Consider the following 24,617-nt stretch of genomic DNA (forward strand, 5'->3'; position numbering starts at 1 on the left):
CAGTATTCCCATTTATTGTGATAATATTGCTGCTATTTGTTTGTCTAAAAATCCAATTTTGCATTCAAGAGCTAAGCACATTGAAATCAAACACCATTTTATCAGAGATTATGTTCAAAAAGGAATTTTAGATATACAGTTCATTGATACTGAAAATCAATGGGCTGATATATTTACTAAGCCTTTAACTGTTGAAAGATTTGATTTTATAAAGAAAAATTTGAACATGCATTACGTGTCTGATTAGATGTTTGCTTGCTCCTGAATAGGATTTTTGGTTCTGAAGTTAGTTCAGAAGCAGTAGTCCATCAGAAGCTCTTTATTGAGATTCTGAGGAAAACTCGCTTCTGATGATGACGTCAGCATCTGAAGTCCAGAAGTTGGATTTATTGCTTCTGAATAGTTGAATTAGTGGAAACGTTGGGAGTTACTTTTTAAAAGTAACTTCTGGCCCACTAACTTGGTAGTTACTCTGTGAACTTCTTACGTGGCCTGTATGTGTTGGTGTATAACTAAAAGGGCAATGATGATTTAATAGCTTTGAAAGTACTTTTCACGCGCCCCCAATTTTGTCATTAATGTTATGTTTGTTTGTCTCTTTTGAATTGCAATCGTTTTACTTTTAACACTTTGTCAATTCACACACTACTCACTCACAACAAACACATTTTGCTCTCAAACCTCTTGCGAAGTAAGCGCAAAAACCTTAGAACCCTAAATTCTCTAAATCTTCTTCAATCATCATCAAATGGCATCTTCAAGCTCAAAGGTTTCAGAATCTACTTCAAGCAAGCAAGGCGCAACAGGATCTGGGTCAGTCTACAAAAAGAAGACTATGGATATTCCATGGAAATCTTTAATAGTTCAAATAGAATCACCAGTGGATTTCACTTCACTTAAGAAGTACAAGGTGAACATGGAAGGATTGATAGAAACTCAGAAGTTGTCTGAGTATTTCAGGATGCTAAATGGGCCAACATACGTGAACTTGGTCAAGGACTTTTGGTTAAAAGCTGAAGTGTACAATGAAAAGCCTGGGAAGGTAGCAGGTAAACAAGCTGGGTCGAAGAAAGGAAAGATGGAGATAGAGTTGAATCCTACTTCCTTCAGTAGCCTTGAGATAAGGTCTGAAGTGATGGGTATTCCCGTAACCATCACAGAAGAGATAATAGCTAGAGCTTGTAGAATGAATGCAGAAGGAAGGTTTCAAGAAATAGTTAAAAAGGATGATGTCCTGCTGCAAAGCTACTACAACACTCTTCTGGGTGGTAACAAAGATGCTAAGCCTTCTGAAATGGAGATTCATCACAGGATGTTGGTGAAATTCTGTATTGATTGCTTCTTTCTAAGAGCAGGAGGGTCTGACCAACCAAATCATCAACAAAAACTGGCAATCTACTTCATGGCCATGCTTGAGAAGATTAATTTCCCCAGATATGTCATGGATTATCTCTGCTGGGCTATTAATGAAGGCACTGTCAAAGGAAGGAAACAAGTGCCCTGTGGAAGATTGTTATCAGAAATCTTTTATCAAGGAAGAGTGCTGGATTTCTTGAGAAAGACAAGAGATGCTTCTGATAAATGCTTCGAAGTTTCCACTGCTGAGAAGACTATCGGTAGCAAGACATTGCATTCTATGCATGTTTTCAAGACAGCCCCAAAAGATGAAAAGTGGTTGGAGATGACCACAGAAGAATCTGAGATAATCAGGGACTTTCCTTCCATCTTTAAGGAAAGTAATCCTGAACACTTAGCTAAATTAGTAGCTGAGTACGTCTTGGATGAAAATGCGAGCTCTCATGAGGAAGCTGCTGATGCTAAAGGGAAAGGCAAGAAGGCCAAGGCAGTTGCTGTGTCAGAAGCTGTTTCTGATGCACCCAAAGGGAAGAGAGCCAGAACTAGTTCAGAATCTGATGCTGCTCCTACTAAAGGAAAGAGGGCCAGAACTAGTACTGTGTCAGAAGCTGCTGAAGCTAAACCTGTTTCTGTCAAGGATAAAGGAAAGATGCAGAAGGTTGGTGCTGCTTCTATTCCTCAGAAAAGAAGAAAAGGTAAGGCAGATTTGGTAATCACCGAAGAGCAGCTGGAGGAAGCTCTTAAAGCAATAGAGAAAGAAGAGGCTGAGCTCAAGCTGAAGAAGAAGAAGGCTCCCCTTCAACTTGTGAGTCCTATGGTTGAGATGACTCCAAGAAAGAAAAGGATGGCAGATGAACATGCTTCTGATATTTTATCAAGCAAAAAGGAACTAAAAGCACAATACATTCAACAAAGAGATGACAAGCTCAAGACCTTGGGTATGGAAGACTGTGATAGGTTCTTCAAAGAGAAATTGGCCGAAGTAAGAAAAATTGCTGATAAGACTGATGAAGACAACGAGGAAGAAGAAATGATGATCATTTTTGAAGATGCTCCAGAAGATGGAACTTCAGAAGCAGTAGATAACTCTGCAAAGTTATCTAAGGTATCTCAAGTTTCTCACACATCTTATAGCACATCCTCTATTCCTTCTGAGGACACATCCCTTTTAGATCACCTAGAAAGTCATTATCTAGGTGAACTACCTCAATCTGGTTTTACCACAACCTCAGAGAAAGCCTCTGAGACAACTCCAGAAGCAGCTGCTTTTGATAAAGTTGTTTCAGAAGACCCCCCATAACAAACACCTTTACCAGAAAAAGCCTCTTCACCCTCTACAACTTCATCACCCCCAATTGTTCCTGAACCATCTGTTCCTGAACAACCAATTCCTCAAAAGACCGTTCCTGAACATTCTGTTCCTGAACAACCAGTTACTAAACCCACTTCTGAACCTGAACCTGAAACTGCCGCTCCTGAACACATTGTTCCTGAGCTAACCTCTGCTTCCATATCTTCTTCACCAGTTCATGTCATCAAGCTCATCCACCATACTGGTGTATGTGATATGGACACAGATTCTGAGGATGATCAGTATGATCATGCCTCTGATATGGTAGTTGACCCCACTCCTGACCAACCATCAACCAGCCAATCATCAACTACAAATGACCAATCATCATCAAACCTACCAATTATTCCCCTAGCCCCTCCAAAACCCTCTAAACAACCTTCACCTCCCACCATATACCTGGATTCTCAAGTTCTAAAGGATGTGTGGGAAGATATTGCTTCTGAAGTTCTCAGACTGATAGCAAGTAGAAATGACTTGGGTCATACAATAAGCTATCAGAAGCAATGGAGAAGGATCAAGGAAAGGGTCGTTAACCTAATTTCAGCTCTGCATGATTCCTGCATTGAGGCTCAAGAGCAAGCCAAGCAGAAGCTGGAAGATTGGTTGAATGGCATTGAAGAGAATGATGGAGATGTAGAAGTTCTTGGTACTTGGGTGAAGAATCCACTCAGTATCAGAGGCAGAGAACCTGATGAATTCCTGCCTAAGGAGCTGAATCTGATCATTCCTTCTGAGATTCTGGAAAAGATTGATGCACCTAACCTGGCTCTAGCTCAGGAGAACAAGGTGCTCAAAGAAGAAAATGACAGGCTTGAAACAGAGCTACTAGAACAGAAGCTGAAGATATCACAGTTGGAAGCTGACATGCAAGAAGCCAAGATCAGATAAGACAACTACAGAAAAGTTATGGACAAGAAGTATGCTGATGTTCAAGAGCTTCTGAAGAAGATTCTAGAGAAATAAGCCAAACCCTTAGTTGCACACTTTTAGCTTATTTTTCTGTCTTTTTAGGCTTTTGATATTCTTTGTTCATTCCTGCTTCTGAATTAGTTCTTTTTGCTTCTGATTTTATAAGCTTCTGATTTCTTCCTGCTTCTGAATTTCTTTAACTGTTTATACCTTGACTGTTTATTTATTCCTTGAAGATGGTTTAAATGCTTTAAATTTATTTGAATTATGCTCTGAACCTTTAATCTTGAGTTTTTCTCATCTCTTCTTTTTGTTTATGTCTTTTTGCTAATGACAAAAGGGGGAGTATATGTGATAGTATTTAAAGGCTCTGAGCCCCATTAATTAACGTTTGAAATTTTTGAAAATTTCTATCCTTTTTATCGGTGTATCAAAAAGGGGGAGTATCAAATTTCAAATAACAATTAATTGAACCATTCTTCTTATCTATAAGTCAATTCTTTCAATTCTTTATAGCTCTGATATTATTGTGCGAAAAATGAATTTAATTAACCTGGATAGAACTTAGGGGGAGATTACAAACCTCACCTTAAAGACTATCAGACTCAGGGGGAGTTAGAGCTTACAAACCTCAGACTGTGAGCTTACAAACCTCATAACCCCAAGGTCAACTTGTTAATTAGATTAACAACAATTGATCAATTTTTAAATACTATTGTTTGTCATCATCAAAAAGGGGGAGATTGTTGGAACAAAATGTGTTTAACAATGAACCTTAAAGAGTTTTGATGATAACAAGGTATTAAAAATTGTAAATTGGACTAGCTAATATTTGTTCAAGTGTACAGGACCACAGTTAAAAAGTTACATCATTGATTGGTTCTGAATGAGCAAATAAAGAGCAAAAGAAAATGAAGCTTAGATGATTCTGAAGGCAAAGCGCTCCTGAAGTCAAGCTGCTCCTGAAGAAATAGCGCTCCTGAAGAAAGGCTGCTTCTGAAGAATAGTGCTTCTGAAGACAAGAGGTCCAGAAGCCACATCATCAGAAGCTGAAGAAGCTGCACCATCAGAAGCTGCAGAAGCTGCACCATCAGAAGCTGCCTCATCAGAAGTCATTTCACCAGAAGCTGAAGATCAACTGGATTTGCAAAACATTCAAAGATTGAAGAATCTACATTGCAAAAGCTGTCTATTGGTTTCGAAAACACAGCAGAAAATCAGTGGAACATTGCAACGGTCATTTCAAAGGTGTTTGAAGGCATGTGCTTGCAATTTGGACGAAAGCGTTGACATTGTACTATTGTACGAATTGTACAACCACGTTCTCCACTACTCTGTTTTGTGTCCACGCTACAAGACAAGAAAACAGCTCCAGAATACGGTCTCGCCTGCATATATGTTCCTTTGGATAAGGAATGGATTTCAAATTGGTTCTTCATAGGACAACAACCAAATCAGGCAAAAGATCATTGGTGAAAGATCAAGCTTCAACAACGACTCTTTGGTGTGCTGGCAATTTCACAACGTCTCTTTCACACCTCTATATAAAGGAGTGAAGACCTAAAGATTTGGTAATGCAAGAACGCTGAACGAAAGACTCATAACATTTTTACAAGTGCCAAATCTCTGCTGAAATTGTTCTGCATTCACTTAGAATTTCTGTATCTCAAAGTCATATCTTAGAAATTCTTAAGTCCATTGAGTCTGTATCTGATTTGTATTGTGAGCACCTCTGATTGTATATCAAGTGTTCAACCTTAAACAATTTTCTGTGTAATTTTGTTTAGTTAGGAAGTCTCTTGCAGTTGTGCTTGAGCAGGAAGTCTCTTGATTGTGTTCTTGAGCAAAGGAAGTCTCTAGCTTGTGTGCTTGAGCAAAGGAAGTCTCTTGCTTGTGTGCTTGAGCATTTGTAATCAGATATTACTCATAGTGAAATCTCCTTGGAAGTGCAAGGGGGACTGGACTACTTCCGGATTGTGGAAGGAACCAGTATAATTGTTTGGTGTCGTTCTTCTTCTCTCTCTCTGTTTTATTCCGCTGCATTTAGATTCTGATTATCACTTCAGAAGCTGTCTCACTTAGCTTCTGATCAGTGTGTTCAGTTTTTAGGAGAAACGAAGAATTTTTCAAAACACAATTCAACCCCCTTTCTTGTGTTTTTCTCACCTTCAGTTTGTTTGATTAATGGCTAAAGTTTGATAGTGCTACATATTACATTTGCAAAGAATCATGTTTTCCATAATCATAATGTTAATGACCAAAAAACAAGTACTGTTATATTTTAGTTGAGCACAATGATTATGTATGCAATACTGGATTATAAATGCATAGTATAAGATTGCTCAATTACTAAATAGGTTCAAGTCTTAAGTTACACTATAGTGCCTGTTTGTTTCAAATTTTGTAAATGTTAACAGTTAAATGTCACTTCCAATTTGCATTTAAGGGCGCAAAACACTATCAATCCGAGAATCTAAAGCAAATAACAAGCCTTTCAATTTTTAATTAAGAACATTACCAATCCCTCACAAAAAGAAAAAAAATACCAAAATTAACAACGGTAGCTTAACTTCGTGCGCTATTCCGTATCCATCAACTGAGTTTTGAGGATTTCTGCACTCACTTCCTCGACATTTGGAAACAAATGTCCAGCACCTTGCAGTTCATGGTATTGAATCCATGGAAGTTTTTCAACAATATATCGTTGCAACGTAGCAGGGACTAGCTTATCATCAGCACCTTGCCATAGATGAACTTTGATTGTATTATCTGGGAAAGGGTTGTCAAGATCAAGTGGATCAAAATCCCAAGTTCCAAATCCAATTATCGTGTCACGGCATATAGATTCGTGGTCACCTTGTTGTTTCACCTGTGACTGCATTAAATTTTAAGTAGTCGTTAGATCAGTATAAAGATATTTTACATTATCGATCAATCATAATCGTTATATTATATATATAAATTAGTACAACACGTACCTGATGTTCTTTGTTAACAGACTTGTTGAAAACAATTGATAAATCTTGGGGAGACAGAACAGCAGGGTTGCCTTTTACTACACTTGATGTAGGAAACCAATTTTGAGTAAACCACCAGAATGTAAGCCATGGAACATAATGAGCAACTCGAAGTGCCCATTGGTCTTGTGTAGGTTGCTCATAATAGGCTTTTGTGGACATGTTGTAAGGAATCCCACGCCACCAGTAGTTTACCACTGGAGTCATCAATGTTGCCCCAGCAAGTCTGTTGTCATAAAACCATTGTTAATTTACTTTTTTAAGTAAAATTAAGTATACAATTTTTTTCCCATGGTTACTTTTTGCATTTTACTTTTTCTTTTTCTTTTTGAGCAATTTTGCTTTTTACTTTTGTCAATATTTAAATACAAACATTTTTTTTTTGAGTAATTTAAATACAAACATTTAAACACTATATTCTCCTACATTCATGTCACACTTTATCATATCTCTTTCAAGATGCATACATCCGTATGAGTGTACGTACACCAAACCTTTCCCTTTCAAAAATTGGATTAGAGATGAATCTGTGAGCCTTTATAAAGTATATTGATGTGGACATGGATTTTAATTAGATTAATTTACTTCTAATACTATTTTTTATTTGAAGGACTATTTTAATTTTTTTGTCACATTTTATGTAAAGATGTTTTAAATTGATTTAAAATCAATACTGGCCCCACCTTATTTTTTTGGAGGAACCGAAACAAGATTTTAGTCAGATTTTCACAAGTTTTAGAAATTTTACCATTATTCAATTTGAGTTTTATTTATAATGACATGTCATTTTCATCGTTCATGTAAATCATAGTTGTTTTTTGGTTGAGTGGGTGGGTAAACGATGATCAAGGTTAGGTAGAACAATAGATCTCTTAGTTTTGGTTTTATGAAACTTTTTCAATGAAATATAGGTTTTTAGATATGTATGATGAAGATTTAGATTTGTTTATGATTTTTTGATTTTTTTTTACTAAAAAATAATAAAAATGTTGACATTTTATAACTACAAAAATAGTGTTATCTAAAATTAAGTCTTTCTGACAAATTGTGTAATTTCTCTATTTTAAAATATAGTTTTTGTGATACACTTTAAAAAAAAATTAAAAATGTGTGGTCTGAGATAGGATAGAAGGAGCATTATCAGTGTTACCTATGAGGAATGAATTTGAGGCAACCCCAAACAGCTTGTCCACCCATTGAAAATCCCATGACATAAAACTTAGATCCCAATTCCAGCTTATCTGCAAGCTCCTCAATATCAAGAGCCAAACTCTTTACACTTCTTTTAGGATCAGCATCACTTTCTCCATACCCTGGTCTATCAAATGACACAACATATGCTCCCAATTCTTCAAGCAACCCCTAACCAAATTAAAAAATAAAAATAAAAAATACTAAATAATTATCAAAATCAAACTTAAGGTGAATTAATTATTACCTTAGGAAGGTTTGTTGCAATCACTGCATCATGTCTAGAAGAACCAAACCCATGTATGAATACAATCTTCTTGCTAGCTAATTGTCTTGGAACACCATGTTCTTTGTAGGCCATATGTCTTCCATCTCTCAGCTTTATCCTTGGTGCTGTTATGGGTGGACCACCTGGTGAACCACATGTTCTTGGTGGTGGAGGTTTAATGGCTTCATATGCTAAACCCAAAATTCCAATCAACAAAATTGATGCAATTCTTCTCAACATTTTCTTCGTAGAAACAAAGAACCAGTCAAAATTATGTTACTGCCAACACTCAAGTGAATATATATACTCCGTCTTTCCCAACGTAATTGTGATATTGACAAGAAATATATATTGTAATCAATCACGTCATACGTATTAGTACGCACATCTTCGCCAAAGTTACATAAATTTGCTATTTTGAAAATATTTATTAAAACAAATCAAATATCTTACTAAATAACATTTTTATTTATATATCAGTTAAAAAATATAATCAAAATAAATCATATGAATAATACATATTGCAAAAATGTGACGTGTATTATAAAACGGAATGAGTAATTTTTTAGTTTTGAATGTAACATCAATTATTTTATTTTATTTTTGACAATAACATCAATTATTTTTTGTCAACCCTATTCTCTAATTAACTAGTTTAGAGACCCGGCGTTTGCCCGGGTTAGATATTAAATAGTAAGTTTTATAAGTTTGTGTGCACGAATACACATGTAAGTATATTAGATTGAATTTATTTAAATTTACAATTATAATAATATCTTAAAAATATATATAAATGATGAGATGAATGTCCAATGCAAGAATAAAAAGTGTAACAAAATCAATAATGCATTAGTCCAAGTGGTAAGAGTTTTGGGTCCCTTTAAACATGTGGTCATGAGTTTGTTTCGTGGCCCATGCGTATGAGAGAAAAAAATCGATTGAGAGGGAATAAAATTGGTGTTTGGCAAACCTGAAAAAGGAAAAATGTTAGATGAAAAGAAGGTTTGGGGTTTCTGCTTGTGCTCAAAATATGTAAATATGTGATTAACAAAAATTTATTTATTTATTTATAATTAACATTTGCATTAGAATATGCTGTTAAAAGATAACATAATAACTAATGGAACCTTTTTTTTTATCAAAAATAAAAACTAATCGAACCCTTTTTTTTCTCAAACATAAAAACTAATTAAATGATACAGTGCTAAAAGATTAGTAATAACTAACTGAAGTTTTTTTCCTAAAAACAAATAAACAAATTGAAGTCTTTTAATCATAAAATAAGATCATACATGTAAACTTTGTTGAAAGTATTATGTGTAGTTTGTTGAGATATTTCTGCTACATAAAATATTAGAAAATTAGAAATTCAAAAAAAATTTAAAGAAAATATTGAGTGGATAAGATCAAAATGTTGTTGAGATATTTATGTTAAATAAAATATTGGTTTTTTAAAAATAGAAAAAATAATAGAAATATTGAGAATGAATGTGGAAGTGACACGTGACATAAAAAAACCTTACTTTATATATATATTGAAATCAAAACGCTACTGATTAATAATATTGAAACGAAAAGGACCTGAAAAAATAGTATATGTGATAATAGTATAGGTGATTAATAATATTAAAACGCTACTGTTGAATCGAAAAGAGAAAAAAAATAGTATAAGTGTTAGTTCAAGGACGTGAAACAGAAACAATAGTATAGTTGTTAGTTCAAGCACCTGAAACTCATAGGTGTTTGTAATGGATGCCAACAACAATAGTTCAAGGACCTGGAAAAAAAATCAGTAAACTCATTCGTAGGTGTTAGTTCCCTTTATATTATATATAAAAATGTAAATCTAAGCATAAGTAAAAGAAACAATAGTATAGGTGTTTGTCAAACCTGAAGAAAGAAAAAGCTTAGATCAAAAGAAGGTTTGAGTTTCAGTTTCTGCTCAAAATATGTGATTACGTGATTAAAAAATTCTCCTTTATTTATAGTTAAAAAAAAAACCGAAACCTTTTTTTCCTCAATGAAAAAAACTAATTGAATAATATGGTGCTAAAAGAGATAGTAACTAATTGAAACTTCTTTTCCTAAAAAAAAGAAATATTTAAATGAAAAAACTAATTGAATAATATGGTTCTAAAAGAGATAGTAACTAATTGAAACTTCTTTTCCTAAAAAAAAAAGAAATATTTAATGGATAGTATTGAAAGTATTATATATAGTTTGTTGAGACATTTTGGCTACATAAAATATTAGGAATTAAATATAAAATTAAATACAAATATTTCAGGTCTTGAAATATTATTATTAAAATCAAAACGCCACTGATTAATAATATTAAAACGAAAAGGATCTGAAAAAATAGTGTAGGTGATAATAGTATAGGTGATTAATAATATTAAAACGCTACTGTAGAAATGAAAAGGAAAAAAAAAATATTATAGGTGTTAGTTCAAGGACCTGAAACTCGTAGGTGTTTGTAATGGATGTCAGCAACAATAGTTCAAAGGACCTGAAAGAAAGAAAAAAAACAATCGGTAAACTCACTCGTAGGTGTTAGTTACCTCTCATATTATATATAAAAATAAAAATCTAAGCATAAGTAAAAGAAACAATAGTATAGGTGTTTGTCAAACCTGAAGAAAGAAAAAGCTTATATCAAAAGAAGGTTTGAGTTTCAGTTTCTGCTCAAAATTCGTAGGTGTTAATTCCCTCTCATATTATATATAAAAATAAAAATTCAAGCATAAGTAAAAGAAACAATAGTATAGGTGTTTGTCAAACCTGAAGAAACAATAGTATAGGTAAACGAAACAATAGTATAAGTGTTTGTCAAACCTGAAGAAAGAAAAAGCTTAGATCAAAAGAAGGTTTGAGTTTCAGTTTCTGCTCAAAATATGTGTTTACGTGATTAAAAAATTCTCCTTTATTTATAGTTAAAAAAAAAACAAATCGAAGCCTTTTTTTCCTCAATGGAAAAAACTAATAGAAACTTCTTTTCCTAAAAAAAAGAAAGAAAAAAAAATAAACGAAGATTTAATGGATAATATTGAAAGTATTATATGTAGTTTGTTGAGATATTTTGACTACACAAAACATTAGGAATTAAATATAAAATTAAATAAAATATTTAATGGATAAGATCAAAAGTTTGCTGAGATTTTTATGTCAAATAAGATGTCAAATAAAATATAGAAAAAAATATAAAAATATTAAGAATAAACGTGGAAGCGACACGTGACATAAAAAACCTTACTTTATATATATACTATTGATTGGAAAAGTATATATTGGTGTGCATACACATTTATTCCCTCCGTATCAATCACTTTCAAGTTATACCCTCCGTAGTTGGAAAAGTATATATTCTCTCATGTGAATCCCTGCAAAATTATCAAAATACATGCATAACCTTTTTATTAAACTACCACTAATAATTCTTGATGTGTTTTTCACAAAAAGAAAAATACTTTAAAAATAGTGTACATAGATAATTAGAATGTATAATTAAAAAAGTTAACATTAGTTTAGTGGCTAGAATTCACCTTTTTCAAGATGAATAAGTGGGATGTTCGGGGTTCGAACTCCAACCCCTGCATGTAATAATGTATGTCCCTACCACGGGAGACAAAAAAAAAGTTAACATTAAAAAATAAACATGACATTTACTTTAAAATATTTTTTCCGAATAAGATACTCGTTATCAAACGGAGGTAATGTGTCCTCGTGAGCTTAACTCAGTTGGTTTGGACAATGCATAAAATATGCAAAGTCCGGGTTCAAATCCCGGCCACCACAAAAAAAAACGGTGGTAATGATAATAAAAATAAATCAATAATTAGCTATATTTTCATTTATTTATTTATTTATTTATTATTATTTATATACGATTTTTTTTTCGATTTATGTAAAATGACTTAATATGACACTTCCTGTGTAACCGAGTGAGTATTAAACGCAAACTGTCCTTGTCATAGCTTATACTATAAAAAAAATAAAAATAATAGCATGCCATTACTTCTTAATTACTGTAAAGCAAAGTGACAAATAAAAAAATAATAATTAATTAAAATATAGTATTTTGCTTGACTAAAAAAATATATATACTATTTTGACTTTAGCTAAATGTTTACAGTATTTTTTTTTTGGTCAAACAGTATTTGTTGTTTTTTATTTCAAAAAAAAAGTCCTTGTTGTTTTTATTCAGAGGAGATAGAAAATATAATTTAAAAAAACTAATATTATCCAATACGGTGTCTAACTGTCTGTGTGTAGTGAGTGAGAGTGTTCGTAAAATATTTTTCCACGAGTATCACGTCGGCACTATCCTATTGGACGATTTTTTTTTTTTTTCTTCTATAGAGAGGAGAGAAAATTGCTCAAAATATACGGAGAAGAAAAGTCATCATCTCCATAAAATTATTATAAATAAAGGTGTGTGTATTTCATAAAAATTACTTCTGGATTTATTTTTCCTAGGAAAATTACTTCTGGAATTTTAGTTATATTATTTTTGTGAAGTTGAAAAATTACCAGTCAATATAAAAAAAATGTAGAACCCTTATTAGGAAAAACGTAATGTATATGAATTTTTTAGATATACACATTTTTCAATCCAAATTTGTTGAATTTTAAATTTACTAGTTTTTATTTACTCAAAAAAATAAAATTTACTAGTTTTTATGAGCTACGAAGTCCCCGTAGAAATCCTAAGATGGTACAAGGATTAATGTGTAAAATGAAATGGGTGCGGGAAAGTAGGTTCTGCTATCACTCCACTCCATTGACATTCTTAAGTACTACCTTTGTCTCTAAAATATGATTTCAATAACTAAATTAGGAAAATCAAGAATGTTAATAATAATAAGTAACTTGCAAAATAGAAGAAAATTTCTGCATCAACTGAATGATTAATATTTTGCAGTGATAAAAATATATTTAACTCAAATATAATTAAACAGAAACAATGAAAGGAACTTATATACATTGCTTTTCAGAAAAGCCAATAATGAGTGGTGGATGTCTTGGCCATTTTTAAGAGTACAGGGGACTGCTTACATGATTACTTGGTATAAGGACAGAGACATAAATAGAAATCCACCATAAGTGAATAGAAATCAGAGATTATGTCTACCATATCCATTATATTGAACTATATGCTGGGACGGACTGAAAATAAAGATCGGAAACAATATGCTGGAACGGACTGCCAGAATGAACAATGTACAAGAGCATACTAATTTTGGCAACTCATGGTGGAAAACGAAATGCCAAGCAAATTGTTAACACTCTTATATCCATGTGCAGCATGATGTGTTTCACGATAGTCCAGCATATCAATCCACAGATGACAATCAATGACGACGTTGACTAATATATCCTCTCTTAAGCCACCTTGACATTACCGGTATTGTCTTTGCGACGCATGAAGTTGACAAGAAAAGAGTCCACAATAATCTACAAGGTGTTCGGGTTAGCATGAGGATGAGATATTAGAAGAAACTGTTAAAAATAAATCAATCACCTGGATTAGATGTGTTGCAATACAAGGAAGAACCAGTAACCCAGATTCTCCAAATGCACCACAAAGTGGCTCTATAACCGCAACCATTACTGGTAATGTTTTCTGAAAGATATGAAAACATGTGTTTGGAGATAAGATCAAATGAAGGATAACTTTTTCATGCTAGATTCTGTCAGAAAGTGCCTCTTATGTCGCAGACTGAAACTACTTTCATAGGTGATCAATCTTGAGAAAGTAATAAATAACTGGTTGAGTTTTCACCTGGCTTGCAACTAGTATGAGTGCGTTGGCATTTTCTTCACGGGAAAAAGTTGATTTTCTACCACCAGAGATAACTGAAAGACTCCGGACAGCAACGCTATTGAATACCAATAAGGTCACATGAAGAAGTCTGCAATGCACCGCGAAAGTCAGTGTTAGTTACCATGTCCATTAAAACAACGAATCCATAGTGACTAATTCAATTAAATTGCATACTAGTGTCCCCTCAAATACTTTCTCTAACGAATTATGTTGGTAATCAGAGGGTCCCATGGCTCCAAATTATATGCATATATGAAATGTAAGGAACACAAAATCTGAAGGTATCATTGTAATTGATAACATGTAAATTATACAATGAATGATCTTATGTATAGAGCTAACTGTGCTAACTATCGTAACTTTCTAACTGATTTACTAACCTAACTAAATAGCATCCTGTAGTAAATTACGTCAAAGAAAAGACCGGAGTATTATTAAACAAAACTTAATGTGATCAGAATGCAAAATATGCATGTGCAAAAGAACCCCATAGGTCAAGTATCACCCCCATGAAAATAGAGTTAAACTTAAACATTTACAGGCAATCAGAACATAGTATGTAATTGAAAAGGATTTGGCTCATCTAAAGCAAGCAGATAATAAAGTGAGCAAATAAAGAGTTGTTATTTCAACAAGCTTGTGATTTGGTATGATGTGCCTCTAATATCAATCATTAATTACTTTATCAACAGATGATATTAATTATTTTAGACTCCAAAGTGAGTGCCACTTTAGAGTGGCTGTGATCCGTATGTAAAAAATGACAGCACCAGGCACACAGACCATCACACATTTTGATCAACTATTAGTTGTAGAATGAAATGCATAGTATGGTTAAAAAAAAAAAAAAAAAAAAAATCACTCAATTAATTCTTCCAAAACAAACAATTAATAAATTGAAACATAATGACAACATATTGCAGTTATCACATGATGTTAACCAAAATGTAAACAAACTCAAGCATGCTGGACGTACGCTCCCAGTCCAATAGCTACAAGAAAAACTTTGGGCTTCACTATTAACAGAAGTGGCCTTGACTTGCTCACTTGTATCCAAGGTACCTGCAGGATGATATTTGATTAAACCATAATTTTTCAGTAATACCTTGATGATAAAATACTGAAGCAAATATAATGATTCAAACAGCACCCACCAAAACCTTCTCCCACTACATAGACTTGACTACATTGATCAAACAACATAATAATATCCTATTACAACTCATGTTTAACGACAGACCATTTAAATCTTTTTTTTTAAAGTTTAGCTAAATATAATAATTCAAGAGAAGGAAGCAAATTCCTACCAGGCTAAGAAAAAATGCACTGATCCCTGAGAAAAGCTTACGGTTTCTGTCAACAAAGTCAGCAACATCTGTAAAGCAAGTTCGATCAAGACAAATAGTTTCTACAAATATCATATATTTTTTTGACTGATTTTACAAATATCATATTATTGCATAGAAAAATAGAGAAACAACACCAAAAGAGAGCAAGACATTCCTTAAATAAAGAGCAAAAAAATTAGACTCCTAGTATATGTCAGGCAAATAAAATCACAGCAAAAACCTGTCAGCTGAACACCCAAAAAAAGACATAAAACAGGTTTACCAATAACAAGGGCAAAGGTATATTTTCCATGAGCACAAACAATTCTAATTTGTTCTTTCACTTACTGGTATATTTACATATACATGCAGTAGGGAAGCGATATCGTATCATCACATTCACAATGGTAACTATGAAACTTACCCTATTTAATCAAATCTAAAATAAAGTGTACTAAATCTGACTCACCAACTCCACATAAAAAGAAAATTAATCAGCTCAAGGAAGCAGCAATGTAGCATATAGGCATGTCACATTCCCAACATTCCTTTATGCATATACTTATCATTCTTTTGTCTCTTACACCAGAAAGTTTGTACGTTAAGGCAGTTGACTGTATATCTATATACGGGATGGTAAAGGAGTCATCACACTGACACTAGGATGATGTTATAACTGTATATATATGAATAAGGCCGAGGGGGAAAAGTGAAAGTGAATGAGTGAATACGCTATGATTTTCTCTTTTGCAGCATTATAATAGAAAGCAACTAGTCTAGAAGAAGAATTAAGGGAAGATCCCAGTTTACAATGTGAAAAATCCCAAAGTATTCAAGACTTTGGACTTCCTCAATTCCTAAAAGGCCACAAGTCTATACGTGCCATTGGCTTTTGGTGTCATTGGTGCCTTTAGTGTATTTTAGATGAGACCGAATGATGGATGAATGATTAAAATAAATTATTTAGATGAGAGAGAGAATGATTGCTTAAGAGAGATATAGAAACAAAGAAACCAAAGACCAATGGCACCTAAGTGAACCCCCTAATCTCTCTTCCTTATTTATAGGCCATGTGCCTTATTATTTCTATTATTAACTCGGCCAAACTAATTAGCCAACTTAATCTCTCTTTGGAATGACCAATATACCCTTAAAAAATCCGTTAAATATTACGGGTATTCGTGAGATTCCTCCTGTGAACCCTAATCACATACGCAAACATGGGATTGCGCCCCAAACGAGAATGTGATGTTGACGTGATTTGCCGCTGTGACCGCCACACCTATTGAGCGTGGCTCACTGGTGGAAGGTGTTGCACAGGATCTCACCACCGCTCTGCCATAGCCTGCTATAGAGGCGCGATTGACAACATAGACACCCACTAACTAACCCATTAACAAATTAATTTAAACTTCTTAACTACAATATAAAGCCTATCAACGTCTCTTGGAAATTTATCATCAAGCACTTATATTTTTAAAGAGGCATCTATGGTCATAAATTTAAGATTAGGTGCATTTAACTTATATAGTTATACAGTATAACAAAGTACATAACCTTTCACTTGACATCTATATTACATGGATTATTGTATTTTATCAGTCGTTATGTATTATGTTCTTAAGAATTGAGGGATTATGTTGACCAACTTTCACTTGACACAATGGTCAAATATGAGGAAATAATTACAAGTGAAATGGAAGCAAATAATACAAAATTACTTGCCCATAACTATTGTATACTGCTTTGCAACAAAGACTTCTAGAAAACGGCATTGTAATTTCATTTTCACTACTTATCATTTCTTCATATAACAATGAGAATCACTTTTTTTCTGTCAAAACAAGTGACAAACAAACTGCTCAAACAAGCATAGAAAATAGGACACACCTTTAAAAGATTCACGTAGAACCTGCCCATTCAAAGCAATGAAAAATATTAAAATACTTTTAACAAACTGAGTGTAACACAATAATTTGAGTACAGACCTCAGACAAAATTTAAACTGTTGACAAGAAATACAGAAATGCAAACTACAACCAAGGTTTACAACTCCATATATTTCTGATAAAATGAAATGATGCAACTAAATCAATTTGGTCAACAAGTAAAAGATGAAATACCAAAAACAATATATGCAATCAAGAAAGAAGAAAGTAGCAAGGTAGGATATTTGAAGAGTCATTTTAAATAATATGGCCAGTAAATTGGCTCACTTATTGAACTTTAATTTGGTACACTATACAATTTAACACCCTTGCCCAATCATATTGCCTATTACTTGCTATAATCCATAAAAATAGTAATGGTGGTATTAGATAAAAACTATCCATTTGCTTTCACATAATAGCTGAATTTTGAAAATGCATAATCCATAAAAATTGTAATGGAGGTGTTGGATAAAAACCATCAATGTGCTTTCAATTGATAGCTTAGTTTTTTGGGATATTTTACTCATGACATGATATCAAAGTTTAAATCAAAAACATTTCAAGTTTGCTCCTTGTGGACCCCAGGCCCATTCTTCTAAGTGTGAATTTCATCAAAAGGTTTGGGTGTTGTGCTTAAGCTGTTCACAATTTAAGCCCAAAGAGTTCTTGCATAAGTGGGGTGTTAGATTTAAAACCACTCACGCACTTTCATGATATAGCCTAACTTTTGAGATGACTCATGATAGTAAAAAAACAAATAATTTCATTATGCAATATATCATAGTCAAACCACATCATAGTTGCAAAAATCAGCATTACAATTTCAGAAAGTGAAACAACCTCATAAACATAAAGAAACCTAGCAGTAAGCTCATGGAAGGAGGACATATTCTGAAGTATTCAAACAATAGCATATTTTGTATCAAAGATATGTGAAAGAGAAAACTCAATTACCTTTCCCAAAATAAGGGGGATTAATATGGTAAGAACAAGACTTTTAAATAACTGCTTGGTGGGTAAAGTCACTCCAACTCCACTAGCTACAAATTTTGTGATGGAAAATGGAATCTAGAAGAAGATGAACTATTGTCATAAAATACAACAGCGAAAACAATAATAAGATTAGATGGAAAAAACAATATGTAGACTAAAAGTTTCACATTGTTTAAAAAGATAGAAAAAGAAAGAAGGATAAATAAAATCACAACCAAACCAGTTGAAATGATAGGAACTTGATGACAAACGAGAAAAGAGACAAAACATTATTAATGTGAAGATATAACATGTATACAAGGTTGATGCAAAATGCTGACATAATCTCTTGTTTGTACTAATTGTTAAATAAAATCATGAGAATACAAAAAGGAACGTTTGACTCACTATTTTCAGTCTCCCTGTGTCTATAAATAAAAAGCAATACAAGAAAGATAGTTTCTTCCCAGTAGGATAAAATAACCTAATAGTGCATGTATAAATAACTCTCAAACTCTAATAGTGGTTAGCCTAGCTTGAAAAGCTGGAAATTGTACCACAAAGCTGCCAACTATACCAAAGGTTCGTCCTAACAGTTTCCAAGCTGTATAAAACTCTAATGTTTGATTTGATCGATCGGAGGAGGGAAATGATTTAATCCTTATCAGTTTGTAGCTGATTCCTTAGCTCATTTTACTAGTATAATCCACTTTTTTAAGTGTTTTAAGAGCCACGCACAAAAAAATTGTCACTCTGGTACTGTTACGTTAGAGTTTGATTTTTTTACCCTTCTCTGCTACTGTTACGTTTGGATGTTTGTTAACTGGCTTAAGTTTGAAAATATTGTTTAGTACATTTGGAAAGAATCCTGGTTTCCATAATCCTAATGGCAATGACTAAGAAACCTGTATTTTATAATCATTCAAGCAATACTCAAGGTCAGATTTCATCTTATCATATCAAACATTCAAGTAAAAATATTGAGCTAAAGTTTTGCATATACAAAGATCAAGTAGTAGGTATTTTCATGCAGATGAATCCTAATTGCTCACAATTACTTTTGTGATAAACTTGAAGCTCTCGAACTTTCGGAGTAATAAGGAAGTGTTAGAGGTTTTTTCTGATATTCCTAGAGTCGTGTTTCAAGTCCATAAATCCAAACACTAGTTGATCAAGTAAAACACTATCTAATTAGGACTTATTTCCTTAAAAATGTGTTACAACTCTTGGTTTTTCTATATAAGGAAGTGTTGTGTTAGTTGCAAAGCATGACCGCAAAGATTACGAGAAGATTCCTTTCATCTTCTTACTCCCAAGATCCTAAGCAAGCCACTCTTAAGTTTTTCTGTAGGATCCAATATTTTCTATCAATATAGATTCTCACGTTTTTCTTTCCGTTCAATTACTAAAATTTAATCAGAGCATAGGATTATTCTGCAAAAAGAACTTTGCAAAAAAATGCAAAACAAATCTTAAATTGAGATGATTGATAAATAAGAGACTATTCAAGACTCACGATTAATATTCCTAACAAGTTAGATATTACTGTCATTGCAAGAGCCAGTGCAGTATTTGCTCCAGCAAGCTGCAGAATCAAAGTGGCAAAACTCAGATAAAAACCAACTGCATTGCAAGTGCTAGAAATAAGCTATATAAAACTTATAGGAATAGAAATAAACACAGAAAAGGAAAAAAGTAACTGACGAAAGAAGAAAACATAATGATTACCTGGGTAAGTGCAACACCACTTGATAATGTAGTTGGCATACAGCAAAATATGGCTAACCCTGTAGAAAGCAAGAAAATATGTATCTTGAATTGCATGAAAATTGGTGACTATGAGAGCAATTGTGATGGAATAGTGCATAAATTAAATACCATAAGCCGTTGGATATTTGCAATACATGAGATCAAAATTGAGAGAGAAAGATATTGTTTTAGGTGTTAAAAGTTCTGAAATTAGCTTCCATCTTTCCAAGAATTATGATAGCACGGCAGTAGCAGGGTAGTAAGATATAGAGAGATGGACAAAATTCAAGTACCATTTCTTCAATTTAAAAAGATCTAAGGTCAGAAATTTATCAATGAGGGTACACAAGCTCAAAGAAATCTAACACGATGACAAAAGTACTATGTAAATGGCTAACATTGACTTATGCTTAGAGTAGAATGTAAATGGCTAAACCTGTAATAAATTCTTGGGGTTGGAGCTGAATTTGTAATATTACCCTGGAAAAGTATGGTGTAAGAAATAAAATAGATACCTGCAAAAAGAACAAAAGAACATGTTACATATTCAGACATTAAAAGTAAAAAATAAAAGCTTACGTTGATGTTTTTGAACATATGCAAATATAAAAGAACAAGTTTTGAGACAATCGATATTTGATAAAACAATGGTTTAGATAGGTATCCAAATCTTAAAACCATTGATCAATAGTCATGTGAAACCAAGAGATGGATGTTTTAAAGAGAAGGCCCAAAGTTCGTAATAAGAATCTTGAAGTCATACATGCTGAAAGTAGGGAGTTGCATAAGAAAGTGAGGTTCATGGATCATGCGGGCGAGTTAGTTATAATATTGTGAGCAGCAATGTATCATGTATACTGGGTGAATATTCTGATAGTTTTGGAGTGAGAGGCTTGTCTTGTATCTGTTGTTGAGATAGAGTGTCTCTCTCTAACGAGCCATGTTGTTTATTTATTCTAGTCTTTAACTTTCTGTAATATAAACAAATCACCCCCTATGTTCCTATTTCCATAGAATCTGTGTTTTAGGAAACTAACATGTATCAATTCAGCGACTCAGCGAAACCCACCTAGCATGATAAAGCTTAGTAGTAGCAATTGTATTACAAAATGATTAATACATGCATACAACAATTGAATCTTACAAGTCGAGAGTTTTATTCTTGACCACAAAAGTAAAGAATAAAACATACGGTATATATAATTTGGGGAGCCCTTAATATGCACCCTTTGCAAAAAGGTTCAGCCATGGACCTTTTAGTTCAACCTACTACACTAGGTAATTAACCGGCTGATTAAAAAATCAAAAAACAAAAAAAAAAATGTCGCCCCTTTGCTTCATACAGGTGAACAACCCTTTCACAACTGCCTCTATCTCCCTTCGCCACTACCCTAACACATGCACATTTTAATTTTCCTAAGTTAGAGATTCAAGCTTTAAGCTTTAATACTCACAGTTATGAAAAATCATTTTTCATGAAGATTTGTAGATTACTTTTACACCAATTACTCTGTATCACTATTTCCACTCCATTCATTACTTCGCCTTTTCCAACCTAAAAGCTCGACAGGGTTTAAAATGAGTTTTCATCTTGTGTTGGCATGGTTGAATAGGGCTATAGCATATTTATTTAATTTAAGATAGAAGGTACTAAATCAGTATTGTGAGTTTTTACCAAATCTGATTTTGCAAAGTTTTTAGCAGAAATCAGGTTATCAAAATCCAGAAAGTGTTTGGATATGATCAAGATTTAAGATAATTAACTGATTACTAATATAACGTATATTATTAACTGATACAAGACAGCTTCGGCAACAGAAAGTCGAGATAATATTAAGCAATGAAACGGGTTATCAAAATCTGAAAAGTGGTTGGATCTGAGATTACATCGAAGATGAGTAGATGACACACTACATGTAGAAGAAGCGGTGGAAAGGAGCAGAATAAAAAAAACTAAGTTAACAAAATTGAAGCCGGCTATAGCCAATTGTATTGGAGACGTCCATAATAGAGGGACCCTATAATCTGATCATAAATTTGAAGCAACGTCATGAAACACGCCAGTTAAACAACGAGAGTCCAAACACAGGCACATCAATCAAATCTAGGCAAGCATTTTGAAACAAAGCCATAGTGAAGCGGTCTATAAATAAAAAAATGAAAGTTGATACATACTAGCCCAAAGAGTCCAACAGGCCATGCTTCTACAGCTGCACCAATTTCTTCGCTTCGCAACACCAACCCTACAAGATAAACCATGCGGTAGAACCCAGAACATTCACTTAGATACCCGGTTGTAATAAAATCAAAACAACAACAAATAGATGCGAAAGATTAGGCTCCAACATTAACCTGAGATAACAAAAATTCCAAACGGCCCAATTTTGGATACATGATATTTGTCAACAGCACAACCAAGACTAGGACATGTTAATCCTAACGTCACCGCAGAAATCAGAGCTACAAATTTTCTCAAAAGAACACAAACACCACTGTTAAATTATCCCTCACAGCATAATCAAATGAAGTCACAAAATATGAACAAATTAATCAAATGAGTAAACAACCCAATTTAGTCCTCACAATTATCTTGTGGCCCAACTTAGACATTGGCAAAAAATCATACCAAATTAGGGATTGGAATTCAATGACTTTAAAGTAGGAAAGCCAACGTGACTTTCCCGCCCTAAAGTCGTTGAATCCCAATCCCCAAATTATTCCCTCGTACTTCCATAACAAATTGGTCCGGAGACTAATTTGTTATGAGTATGAAAATGTCAGAGACTAATTTGGTATTATTTTTTGTCTGAGACAATCGGGCCGCGAGAAATATATGAGAAACAAATAGGGTATTTTAGTCTAATGAAATACAAAATTTGAAAAGCATTGATATAGAGAGAGGCACCTAGAGGTAAGACATTGCCCCTAGCAAAGCTCAAAATGGGTTCAACCAAGCTCAATCCTTTTGACTCTTTGCTTCCACTACCACTACCATCTCCCTGATGGGATTGAGCACATGGTCTGAAGGGAGTGGGGAGGTGGCGTAGAGTGAGGGATTTAACGGCGGAGTGAGCATGGCGAGGGCGGGAAGAAGGGGAAAATAGAGGGGTTGGACGAGGGAATGAGGATGAATGCGGCGTGAGGATGAGTAAATGGGCGGTGGTTCCCGCCATGACCTCCGTCGAGTGAACTAGGCAGACTGTAATGGCAACAATTGCTAGTTGACGGACATGACAATACCGACGCGAAATGAATGGTAGTTGATGATGGTATTTGGTGGTGGGAACAATGACCAAATTTTGATTTGTGGTCAAGTGGGAACCAACCAAATTTTAATTAATTTAAAGGAAAATGACAAGTATAATAATAATAAAATGAGTTTTGTCTAATGTAAAATTTAATATTGAAAATTGTGCTACCATAATCTTCAAAAAGTTTAAAAATTTATCTTTTTAATGCAAGATTTATATTTTAAATATATTTTTAGATCTTTTTTTGTGTCTTAGAGGTACGAGTTAGCAATTTTTCTAATAAAATTGTGACAAATTTGAGGATTAGCAACACTTTATCTCACACTAACTTATTTACTGGGTTAAATAAGTCACACATGAATCATGGATCCATATAATTTTTTCATTCAATAAATGAATAAGCACTTTTTCTGGTCTTTTTTATAAGAGACAAATATATCAACAAAAATATATGTATTTGATCTATGTGATAAATCATATATATATATATATATATATATCAAATTTTATTGATTTTTTTTTGAAGAATCAAAAATGAGATATATTAACACTGGCAATGGAACCTCTTCAGCACAAGATGTACTCAAGAGGCCATCCCAAAAGGAAACAAACAGTCAAATCATAATTACAACAGAGAGGTCAGTCGTACCCAAACACAGTAACGGGTTCGACCACCAGTTATGATTGCCATAAACAAAATTGACATTGTGAGTTTTAAGCCACCATAGAGAGTGATATTTGACTTGTTCTAATAAATCTATCATGGTAGTTTGAACATTCTTAAAAGCTCTGTTTTTACGTTCATTCCAATCTATCAAATTTTATTGATTCATTAATCTCTTTAGAAAAAAAAAGACTAGATGGAGTATTAAAGACACTGTTGTCGAAAGAGCTTGTCAAAAAAATAACACAAGGGCCGTGAAATCACATGCATCTTTTTAACATTCACTCTTTTATTGAGTGAATTTCTTATGAGTACCACATTATTATATAAGATCAATATTTAAAGTATGAGATCGACAATAATTTTATTTAATAATTAGAGAGTGGTGGAAATAGAACGTTCATCACACATTCATGTTCAATTATTTGGAATTAGTCGGTTTAAATTTCAATGAAATTTTTTATTTGTTTTTAAAATAATTACCAAGCTTAAAATATCAATCGTACAAATCTTGATTAAAAGGTTGTGGATATTATTACAATATAGTGAGAATAATCTAGAGTTAGGTAATGTTAACTAGAGTTAGTAGATTAGTTAGAGCAATTAACTCTAACCAATTTGTGTATATAGGAACACTCATTGTACTATCTCATTATCTTTTATCAATTTAATTTATTTAGATATGAATCTTTATGAGTATCTCTCTAATGAATGGAACTATGTTTACTTTCTTGCTAGATATTGCATATATTTCTACTCATGGTATGCAAGGGTAAATGGATTTTCTGTTCGGAAGACACAAG

General features: G+C 33.2%; 2 protein-coding genes across 2 annotated transcripts; both read right to left on the reverse strand.

The window, feature by feature from the left end:
- Positions 1 to 5,977: 5,977 nt before the first annotated feature.
- LOC146954692 (uncharacterized) lies at positions 5,978 to 8,368 on the reverse strand. The gene is made up of 4 exons (XM_085717734.1): positions 8,075 to 8,368; positions 7,787 to 7,998; positions 6,598 to 6,862; positions 5,978 to 6,494 (listed from the first exon to the last, which is right to left on the reverse strand). The coding sequence occupies exons 1-4, from the start codon at positions 8,333 to 8,335 to the stop codon at positions 6,198 to 6,200; spliced, it is 1,035 nt and encodes a 344-aa protein (XP_085573860.1). The 5' UTR covers positions 8,336 to 8,368; the 3' UTR covers positions 5,978 to 6,197.
- Positions 8,369 to 13,045: 4,677 nt separating this feature from the next.
- On the reverse strand, positions 13,046 to 23,145 carry LOC146954693 (Sodium Bile acid symporter family). The gene is made up of 13 exons (XM_085717762.1): positions 22,805 to 23,145; positions 22,252 to 22,359; positions 22,075 to 22,142; positions 20,336 to 20,414; positions 19,879 to 19,937; positions 19,667 to 19,735; positions 18,133 to 18,246; positions 17,138 to 17,159; positions 15,227 to 15,294; positions 14,896 to 14,981; positions 13,878 to 14,007; positions 13,617 to 13,718; positions 13,046 to 13,549 (listed from the first exon to the last, which is right to left on the reverse strand). The coding sequence occupies exons 1-13, from the start codon at positions 23,070 to 23,072 to the stop codon at positions 13,478 to 13,480; spliced, it is 1,245 nt and encodes a 414-aa protein (XP_085573888.1). The 5' UTR covers positions 23,073 to 23,145; the 3' UTR covers positions 13,046 to 13,477.
- Between the last annotated feature and the right edge of the window lie 1,472 nt (positions 23,146 to 24,617).

This window comes from Medicago sativa, chromosome 1 (genome assembly GCF_051527215.1).
Source record: "Medicago sativa cultivar Bolivia chromosome 1, Bolivia_mono, whole genome shotgun sequence".
In the NCBI taxonomy this organism is placed as follows: Eukaryota; Viridiplantae; Streptophyta; class Magnoliopsida; order Fabales; family Fabaceae; genus Medicago; species Medicago sativa.

What these genes read in the sequence shown, in the direction of transcription:
- LOC146954692 (XM_085717734.1), bottom strand. Translation starts at nt 8,335, where the DNA reads ATGTTGAGAAGAATTGCATCAATTTTGTTGATTGGAATTTTGGGTTTA. An exon ending in TTGCAACAAACCTTCCTAAG is followed by an intron (nt 7,999 to 8,074) that starts GTAATAATTAAT and finishes TAATTTGGTTAG; the next exon opens with GGGTTGCTTGAAGAATTGGG. An exon ending in CTGTTAACAAAGAACATCAG is followed by an intron (nt 6,495 to 6,597) that starts GTACGTGTTGTA and finishes AATTTAATGCAG; the next exon opens with TCACAGGTGAAACAACAAGG.
- LOC146954693 (XM_085717762.1), bottom strand. Translation starts at nt 23,072, where the DNA reads ATGGCGGGAACCACCGCCCATTTACTCATCCTCACGCCGCATTCATCC. An exon ending in ACCCCAAGAATTTATTACAG is followed by an intron (nt 19,938 to 20,335) that starts GTTTAGCCATTT and finishes TGCTTTCTACAG; the next exon opens with GGTTAGCCATATTTTGCTGT. An exon ending in GTGCATTTTTTCTTAGCCTG is followed by an intron (nt 14,982 to 15,226) that starts GTAGGAATTTGC and finishes ATCATCCTGCAG; the next exon opens with GTACCTTGGATACAAGTGAG.